Here is a 10,562-nt window from a genome sequence, read left to right on the forward strand (position 1 = left end):
TCCCCCCTGTCCTCATCCATCTCAGTCCTTGCTGATGACTCTCTCATGTAAAAGAGATACCTCGCGGCAGACATACTGCCCAAATATTCTGGTGAAAAGGTCGCAACCATATGCTACCCCACGGGGTTTACCTCCAAACTTGGAAACCGGAAGCTCGTTATCTCTTTTGCTTCTCACAGGAAACGGGAATAGTGCAACTCTTGTCATAGAAAGTGATATCTCCGCTATCAACTGATTGCCCATCTCAAATCGCAATCCTCCACGAAACGTCATCTCTAATCATCCATGAGTCTTGTGACTCCAACTGGCATCTCACCAATAAAATCTCTCGGAACCTAACTCAATATCGCTCTCAAGGTACGTTCCATTGAAGCTCATCCAACATGGACCTCTGGCCCCACACCCTATCACATAAGTTCTCAGTCCGAACAACCACAACGAGACCACTGGTAAGGATAAAAGCACTAACGACTACCAATCATGGTACTCGAACCATGTTATCTCCTCTCAATCTGATACTAATCATGGTACTCAAACTATGTTATCTCCTCTTAGTTTGCTACTTATAACCTCTGGAATTTTCCTTGTTTCAAGTATGGGTCCTCTTCTTTCAGTAGTACGAGCCCATACTACCTGCCACATCTACCCATACTTTCCACATAGATCATCCCAGAATTCCTAAGTAGCTTCTCAACCTTCTCGATCACCAATCCCGTCACGCATGTTCGCTCTCCAGCGAATACTCTCCTCTATCAGCGTACTCATTTGACTAAGTTCACTCCCTAGGCTCTTCCTAGGTCCTCACACTTCTCTGTCATCAGATGCTGAGGAACTCCTTATGATGCCAACCACCTACCTCCTGAATATCGTCATATTCACTTAGTAGCCGACTCCCATCATGAAGAGTTCCACAAATCACAAAGCACAAATCACAAAGCAAGCAACATTCGGGCATCGAATAATCTCCACCAACACGTAAAACCACTCTAGGTTACAACTACACTTGCTCTATTCACACATAAAAGGTATCACCAAACTCAAGCAACCCTACCTCTCGTGGGTATCTAACTACTCTCTTAGTAGGTTCCTCAAATGCTCATCTAGGTATCCCCCTAGATTACTCCTTTACTCAAAGCTCTCTCTAAAAGATTCCCATTGGATACTCTTACTCTGCACATACTCAAGGCACATTAGGCTAAAACATCACAAATCAGGCAACTCTAGCCCTAAATTATGTACTACCTAGCTTATCCTCTAGCATGCATCACTGATATCTCAAGAATAACTCATAACACAAATAAGTAAGGGTATTTTGAAATTTTTTCTCAAATCGTCAGTTTGAGTCCAGACACACCCGAAGGTACATCCGAATCCTTTAAACCAAAGCTCTGATACCAACTTGTAACACTGTAAATTTTCAAACAAAAATTTCATTTTTAAAATCACATAATTCTCATAACACATTTCACAAAATCCCAATTATTTAATTAACAAAACGGAACTCCATAATTATTTGGTTAATTATTTAGGATCCTCAAAACATAACTTTTTCTCTGGTGTGTACAATCAAGCTGACGCCTTCCCATGATCTTGAGAAGAACCTGAAACACATATCACATAAAACGGTAAGCACGAAGTTTAGCGACTTCTCCAAAATACCACACATATCTCATTAGCCTCTCATGGCTATACTCAGATAAGACCCTCCGATCAATGTGTCTCAGTTGGACCCCTTGGTCCCACAACTTAGGTGGACCCTCCAGTCCTAACTCAGTAAGCTCAAAATAATACACAACATAAATCACAAAGACATAATGCAGGATATGGCAATACTCAATATAAGCACATAAGACCCTCTGGTCACACAAAGGTTACCACTCTAGGTAAAGTATAGTGAGCAGACTCACCTCGAAAGTAAGCAAGCAATAAACCTCGTACACGAATCTCCGAAATAGCCTTCACCTAACACATAGGATAATTATCTCTAATTAACACTTAATCATGAATCTAAATAAACTAAGTTATTTTCTCTCTCAATTATTGGGATGGGTAAAAGACCATTTTAACACTCCATGGTCCCCATAATCCCTATCTTGACCAAACCCTAAAGTCAACATAAGTCAACACTCGAGTCAACAGTCCATGTTGACTTGACTCGCCGAATCCCCATCGATCCTTCAAAATTTTCGCGAAAACCCAACTTAACTCGTCGAGTTGTCTCATCAACTCGCCGAGTTACCCATGTCCAGACTCATCGGGGAAACTGAGTCGGCTTATCGACTTGTCGAGTCCCTTAATTCTGTTTTCTCATTCAAACATTTTAAGGTAGAAACACCACTCCAAACTTTAAATCTAGCCTCCCAAAGCTGAGATACCACATAAAGTTGCAAGCTTTACATCCATGCAGGTCTAGAAGGGCTAAACTCATCAAAACACGGCTTTACAAGGACATTAGCTCATGTAGGTTGTCCTAAGCTTGATAAAGCTTGTGTCTCTTGGTCCAAGGGACCTCTTATTGTCCAGATTCGAAGTCTCATCTCCATATCATTCTCAAAATCATAAATGACTAAAAAAGAAGCTAGAAAAGCCATAACTCACAAATAAGGGGATCTAATGTTAGAGTGATCAAGGTAACGACTTGTTACCTGAAATAGGATGCCAAAAAGAAGTAGATAACAGATTCTTAGCCTCCCCCTTGATCCAAGCTCCTGAATCCTCAAGCCTCTTCAAGAATCCCACCAAAATAAGCATCTTAAGCCTCACACACTCAAGATAGGGTTTAGCTTACTAGGGTTTGTTCTTTGGATATGGAGAGTGATGAGGGAGTCGGGGTGGAGGCTTAGAGTCCTTTAACTAGGGTTTCCTCAAACAGCTCTAACTCGATGAGTTGGTCTCTCAACTTGTCGAGTTGGTCATAAAACTCACGCGACCAACTCAGCCTCTACTCGACGAGTCTGGACCTCCAACTCGTCGAGTCACCCAGCTAAAATTTAATATATAATCAATAAAAATTGTAACTGTAGTTCATGATGTTACATAGCCACTAAATTATTTTTAATACATGATTACTATTAAACTATATTCAGTTGTTAAAAGATTACCGTTACAACAAGCTATTATAGGTAAACACTAATTTGTTATCGACATGGTTGAGGTGGATCTAATATATGACAGTGGGCTTAAATTCAACATGTAAGTTGACTAACATGCATCCCTTGTTCCATAAATTTCAACGCATGATTGGTGCAAACAAGTTTGAGGCACAATGCAAAAGAAAAAAGACCCTGAAAACTACTAATGTGATATGGTTTATTTACTTAAAGTTCAAGAGGATAAGTTAAAATCGAATGTAAAACCACTTATCATAGAATTAAGGCACACCGAAACCTTCCTCGTTATATATCTTTAATACAAAATGTTCTAATTTGAGATGATAGACAACAATTGCATGGAATTTCAGTTTTCCCCTTCGTATTCGAGTTGGAAAACGCAAAAAAAGATGAAATTGTTGGAACCTTGTTCATATTTGAGTTACATGGCCTACACTTTAAAGATAAGCCTACAATTGCATATTAGATCCTTGTGATCTATGTAGATGCCGAATCAACATTTATCTACAATACATTGTGTAACGATAGTGTTTGAAGATCTAAAGAAAGTTATTGGTAGGTAAACCGTACATAAAAATAGCTTAGTGATTAATATATACATAATGTATAATACATTGCCTCTCAAGTCATTAATTTTATACATGTAATATCCACATCATTAATATTTAATCGTTTTTTTTCCAAATAAACAAAGTAACTGACATAACCAATGATATTTGATAAAAATTATACTTTTCGAAAAAAGTTGAGTGGTGTAAAAAAACAATTTAGTGACTAACATGTATACTAGATATAATACATTATTTTCTCAAGTAATGAGAATGTGCATAAAGATGGTATAAGATCGTTATCGTCAAAATTCAAAATATAATGAAACTAAAAGTCGAACGAATATAATGTTGTTATAAAATTTGAAAATAATCAAAACCCGGTTCAGTAGTGGTTTTGAACCTGACAAAGTCACAAAACCGGTCTGGATCAAACCAGTTGGGCTCGTTACGTGGGCTGTTAAGAGTCTAACCCAATTCATAAATATAGAGCTTACGTTACGTATGAAGCCCAAACCCATTCCGTCATCTCTTCGTCTTGTCCCTGCCGGAAATTATCAAAATCCAATCCTTCTCCGCCATTCCCAGACCTCTAAAGGCGCCGGTATGTTACGTACTCGCCATTGATCGGAAAATTAAACGCTAAGTATGGATAAAGCAGTGAGAAAACGTGGTCGGAAACCTAAAAATGCAGTGGACGCAGAAGCAAACCCTAACTCAAACACCGCCGTTGCGGAAGAGGTCGTAGCTTCCTTAAACGCTGCTGCTGATACTACCAAATCCGACCGCCGTGGTTCCAAACGTCGTAGGAAGACTGGAAAAGAAAAAGCTGATGACGTCGCCATTGTTGTGTCTCCTGAACGAAGAGCGTCTAGACATAGCGACCACAACGGTGATTGCGACATCCTTACGACTGTTGCGGACGGTCCTCCGCAATGGGAGAGCGTCGGGAAGGTTGTTCCGTCGATGGATGCGGTGGTTAAGGTGTTTTGCGTTCATACAGAACCGAATTTCTCGTTACCATGGCAACGGAAGAGGCAGTATAGTTCCAGTAGTAGTGGATTTATCATCGGAGGAAGGAGAGTTTTGACAAATGCGCATTCCGTAGAGCATCATACTCAGGTCAAAGTTAAGAAACGTGGCTCCGATACTAAGTATTTGGCCACCGTGCTTGCCATCGGAACTGAATGCGATATAGGTCGGTGCATATTTTATTCATTGATGCGTAATCCTTGGTTATTATTTTGCTATTATAAATAGAAACATGCGACAAACCATCAATTTTATATTTGAAATGTAGCTATCACTTCGCTTATCATCAGCCATGAAGTTTATTTTAACCTATCTATTTGCATAGTTTGTCTTAAACTAAAAAATTTTACATGGTTTGCAGCAATGTTGACTGTGAACGATGATGAATTCTGGGAAGGAATTTCACCATTGGAGTTCGGAGATTTGCCTGCATTACAAGATGCTGTGACTGTTGTTGGCTATCCTATTGGAGGAGATACAATCTCAGTTACCAGTGGAGTTGTCTCTCGCATAGAGATATTATCTTATGTTCATGGATCAACCGAACTTCTTGGTTTGCAAGTAGAAATCTTGATACACACTCTCCCTTCACATTTCATTTATCATTGCTCTGTATTGTTTTTCTGATTATTGATTATTTTGCAGATTGATGCTGCAATAAACTCTGGGAATTCTGGTGGCCCTGCCTTTAATGACAAAGGAGAGTGTGTTGGTATTGCATTTCAGTCTCTTAAACATGAAGATGCAGAGAATATTGGTTATGTCATACCAACCCCAGTTATCATGCATTTTATTCAAGACTATGAGAAGAATGGTGAATACACAGGTGATTCCCATCACTTTCACCTACTTATTTCATCTTGTTTTTTCATGAACTTAGAGTTTTGAAATCTTGAATTGATTAGGGTTCCCGATTCTTGGAGTTGAGTGGCAAAAGATGGAGAATCCAGATCTAAGGATGTCAATGGGAATGGGCAATGAACATAAAGGTGTTCGAATCAAAAGAATTGAACCAACAGCTCCAGAATCTAATGTCTTGAATCCTTCTGATATAATCCTTAGCTTTGATGGGGTTAATGTTGCTAATGATGGAACAGGTATGTTTGTCTTCTCTATGCAAAAGACATGAATGCCCTCATCATCCTTTATCATGATTAATAGCCTTTGAAAACTTTTCCACTTTAAATATTTTTACTGTTTGCTGGTTTATGACTTTCTGCTACAGGCTGCACATGTGGTACAATTATTAATATATTTGTTATTATTCTGAACAAAATTACAAGATTTATTTTTTTTAAGATAAAGATTCTATACTATGTTATATCATTTTTCCAGTATGGTCCAAAAAAGAATCTTTTTGCATATTTCGTCCTTATTTACCGTTTCATAACGCTTTCAGTCCCTGAGTTACACTTAGATCACAAACAAACATGTAAAGCCCATGTAAAAATGACCATTTTACCCCTCCCTTTTCTATAAACACTTACTGAGCTTTCCATTTTGATTGTTTTCAGTTCCCTTCAGGCATGGAGAGCGTATCGGTTTCAGTTACCTTGTTTCACAAAAATATACAGGGGATAAAGCTCTTGTTAAAATCCTTAGAAAATCAAAAATACATGAATTCAACATAAAACTTGCAACTCACAAGAGACTTATACCTGCACACATTGGAGGCCAACCCCCCTCCTATTACATCATTGCAGGATTTGTCTTCACTGCTGTATCTGTCCCATATTTGCGCTCTGAGGTACGTGCTTTTATTTATTTATTTATTTTTTAATTTCCTTTATAATGTTTTTTTTTTTTTTTTTTTAAATATTTTTTGGGATTTAGTATGGAAAAGATTATGATTTTGATGCTCCGGTGAAACTACTGGACAAACATCTTCATGCCATGGCACAATCTATTGATGAGCAACTTATTGTAGTTTCCCAGGTTTTTTTTTTAATAATTTATTTATTTATAAATTTTCATTCTCCCATTGATCATATCAAATATTAAAGTTTTTTTCTTCTGTTTCAGGTGCTTGTGGCTGATATCAATATTGGGTATGAAGAAATAGTAAATACTCAGGTAAACAGAAAAAAACAACCAAGGAATTATTACAAATGATTATAATCATAATTTTCATATATTGTTAATTTGTCATTGTCTTTCTCACTATTTGTTTTTATGTAGGTTGTTGCTTTTAACAACAAGCCAGTGAGGAATCTGAAGAGCTTGGCAGATATGGTGGAAAGTTGTAATGAAGAATTCCTCAAGTTTGACCTTGAATATGACCAGGTTAGTGGGGATGCCTTGGATTACAGGGACTAAAACTGTAACTAATGTAAAATTTAAATTACAGGGATCAAAACTGTAATTATTGAAACTAAAAACTATAGGGAAAAATATGTAGTTGTTGAAAATTTGAAATAGGGGCTAAAACTGTAATTAATATAAATTCAAAACTACAGGGACTAAAACTATAATTATCTTAAATTAACAACTACAGGGAGGGACCAAAACTGTAACTAATGCAAATTATAAACTACATAGACCGAAACTGTAGTTATCGAATTTAAAAACTACAGAGGCCAAATCTGTAGTTATTGAAATTAAAAACTATAGGGACCAAAGCTGTAATTAATACATATTAAAAACTATAGGGTATAAAAGTATAATTATTTTAAATTAAAAACTACAGGGACTAAACAAGGAATTATTTCATTAATCCTGAGGCCATGAAGTTCAATAAATTGTATTGCCATGTCATCATTGGTTGATGCCACGTCAGAAATGTTACTAAGCGTTATTTATGACTTTTGTGTAGATTGTGGTGTTACGGACGAAGATGGCAAAGGAGGCAACTCGAGACATTCTGTTAACACACTGTATACCTTCAGCTATTTCCAGTGATCTAACTTAGACCCTTTTACTTTCAACATATAACATGTTTGACCCTTGTCTTACATAAATTCGTAAAAAGCTTTGACTTTGATTATGTAATGCGGCTACTCTTACCATGGTGTTTTGTGCTTTTATAAAAAGTGAATTTTTATGAGGAGTAAAAAGATTTTGACTTTGTTGTTTGATTTCCCAATTTGAAAAACAGGAATGTGAATTATGAGAATTCATGTTAGTGGAAGGAAATTGTTAGACCAACTATGAAGGCAGCTTCAAAAATCAAAACCAGATTAATCATATAATCACTATAAATAAAATGAGATTTACCATATAATATCAAACCCTTTTTTATCACAATTAAAGGTTTTATTTTTGTAAACCAAAAACCATAAAGAAGCCTCGCCAAATTTGCTATAAAAAACTTGCTGAAAACTAAAAAACTAACTGCTTGATAATAATTTATTATGGGTAGAAATTTACTTCCAGGTTAAAATGAATATAAAAAGAGTTCAATATCATAAAATGAGCATGCAACAAGTTTCAATAAGCTAAAGCAAGATCTTATAAACTATATTTTTTATCTTTCGTTGAAACTTGAAAGAAACATCTTTTCACCAATACTTTAGTAAATTAAAGCAAATTTTTTAATGACGGTCCATTTGATTATTTATGTCTAAAACAAATTGCTTGGATCCCATATCATAATCTTATCTCAAATATCATGGCATGATTTTGTTCAATAAATGTGAGCTGTTAAATATTCATGTAAAAGGTAAATAGTCTATAGAATTCATTATTATTATTATTATTATTAAAGATCTACAAATAATTCATCCTTTGTAAATTGATTGTAGATAATAACCAAATATTTATGGGTTTAGAGAATTTATATAATTTCTGACTAGAGAGTAAACTATAGAATTGGTTCTTGTGGTTTGCAAAAAACGGTTGATAGAGTTCAAAAAATTTGAACTTATATGAAAGGTTCAAAATCAATTTTTATTTATTTATTTATTTATTTATTTTTTGTTTTTTGTGGTTTTGATGTCTCAAAAGCTGAAATGACAATTTTTTTGTTCTTTTACATTTAATCTATTACTTTGATAATCTCTCTCTCTCTCTCTCTCTCTCTCTCTCTCTCTCTCTTGTTTTCCAAGCTCGATTGTATTAATATAGATATGTCAAAAAAAAAATCAAAATGATAATAATAATAATAAAATGAAAATGTTGCTTATAGCTAAAAAGTTGGTTGCTAGTTATTAAAATATTATGTTTGGTAAAAAACCAGCTGAGAACATAAAATTGCATAAATAATGATTCAACATTAAAAGAAAAATATGTTATATCCTTAATTTTAGAATGACAAGTTAGTATATGTGTGTGAACTCAAAACCTTTTTGTTAGAAATACCTTGTTAGACGGTTTGTTAGCCAATTGGGCTAGTCCCAACTTTTCAAAATATGTTATATTCTAAGTGGTGATACTTTTTTATTGCAGAGTACGATAATTCTGTGACTTTAGACTTATAATTTTCGGTTGAAGACAATGTTCTTTTTCTATGTGGCTACGGTTTTCATTCATTTATCCAAGATGGAGATTGCTGAGCTTTGTCTAAAGAAATAAATAGTAGTTTGCATCCCACATTGCTACAAGGATGAATGTTTGGGAGGACTCCAAGTTTGTAAATAGAGTCCAAGGCTTAGGTTTCAAAACGCTCCACCAAAATATACTTGAAGTGTTTAATTATTTCTTTCTTTTCTTGTTTTGGGGCGTCGCAAGTGTTAGTTAACTCTTTGGAGGATGTGAGTGAAATTTGGGAGGGATTTGAGAGATTAGTCTATGTAATTGTAACAATTTATTATATAATAAATCTTTCTCTTTGGAGGCTCGTAAGTTTTCTTCAGTTTTAGAGTTTTCCACATATATTGTGTCAAATTATTCTCTATTATTGTTATTGGAAGGATTGTTGGGGATCATTGTTATTGGAAGGATTGTTGGGGATCACCGAGGCCATTTTCCCATCAGATCCAAAAGCTAAAAAAAAATTGAAATGAAAACTTCAACTTACTCCAAAGATATTTGCAACTGTAACTCCATGATCACTTGCATCAAAACTTCTAATAAGTTAAAACTTCTACTTATTCATGTTTTTTCATAAAATTATAAAAAAATAGTTTAGATCTACTTACTAATCAATCATCGTGATCTTTAAGGAAATATTCGATGACAAACTTCAATGCAAGCAATGATACATCGATTAGAAATACATTGTTGACATTGGCTAGAAGGAGAACAATTGTATTTTAACTTCTCAAATTTTCAACCAAAATTTTCTTTTGAAATGCAATTTAAACAACAAAATCCATTTTCTTAAAAAGTAACATAATCATCCATTAGGTTCAAATACATAAAACATAATATAGAGTCAAGAGGAAGTCTCAAAAACAAGATATAGATGCGAGTATAATCATGTTGTGCCTTTTCCTTTCTCACCAGAACAACCTGAAAAATATTTAAATATAACGAGTAAGCATGAATCTTATTTGAGTTGCCTAGTATACCCCATATTTCATCACACATACAACGCATACAACTTTAGGCTCCCAGTTATTCTTCTATTGGGCATGTAGGCTCCCAATCATCATCTCATATGACATGTAGGCTCCAATTCATCCTCCTATTAGGCATGTAGGCTCCCAACCATCATCCTATAGGTCATGTAAGCTCCAAACTATCCTTATAGTGGGCATGTAGGCTCCAAGCCATCATCCCATAGGACAACATATGATCTCATCAACCAACCTTCCAAATATCATAACAAAAGACTATGGTAGTCTAATCATACAATCATACACTATCGGTACACGTGCATACCACTACGCGAATGGCATATAATGTCAAATACATAATAAGAAAAATCACTTGAAGCTAGAAGTCTAAGTCGTACACACAAGACTCCATAAGTGAATCAACTAACAAGAACCAA

The 10,562-nt window shown here is 35.3% G+C and overlaps 1 protein-coding gene across 1 annotated transcript; it reads left to right on the forward strand.

Moving 5' to 3' along the window:
* The first annotated feature begins 4,164 nt into the window (after positions 1–4,164).
* Positions 4,165–7,743, forward strand: LOC111891863 (protease Do-like 9). Its single transcript, XM_023887922.2, has 9 exons — positions 4,165–4,856; positions 5,052–5,251; positions 5,336–5,516; positions 5,596–5,787; positions 6,205–6,437; positions 6,524–6,625; positions 6,713–6,763; positions 6,869–6,973; positions 7,503–7,743. The coding sequence occupies exons 1-9, from the start codon at positions 4,307–4,309 to the stop codon at positions 7,596–7,598; spliced, it is 1,710 nt and encodes a 569-aa protein (XP_023743690.1). The 5' UTR covers positions 4,165–4,306; the 3' UTR covers positions 7,599–7,743.
* Positions 7,744–10,562: the final 2,819 nt, after the last annotated feature.

Source organism: Lactuca sativa, chromosome 4 (assembly GCF_002870075.4).
Source record: "Lactuca sativa cultivar Salinas chromosome 4, Lsat_Salinas_v11, whole genome shotgun sequence".
Classification (NCBI taxonomy): Eukaryota; Viridiplantae; Streptophyta; class Magnoliopsida; order Asterales; family Asteraceae; genus Lactuca; species Lactuca sativa.

Bases quoted from the DNA above. Each gene is read 5' to 3' on its own strand.
- LOC111891863 (XM_023887922.2), top strand. From the start codon at position 4,307: ATGGATAAAGCAGTGAGAAAACGTGGTCGGAAACCTAAAAATGCAGTG. The intron at 6,438-6,523 runs GTACGTGCTTTT...TTTGGGATTTAG, and splicing joins TCCCATATTTGCGCTCTGAG to TATGGAAAAGATTATGATTT. The intron at 6,626-6,712 runs GTTTTTTTTTTA...CTTCTGTTTCAG, and splicing joins AACTTATTGTAGTTTCCCAG to GTGCTTGTGGCTGATATCAA.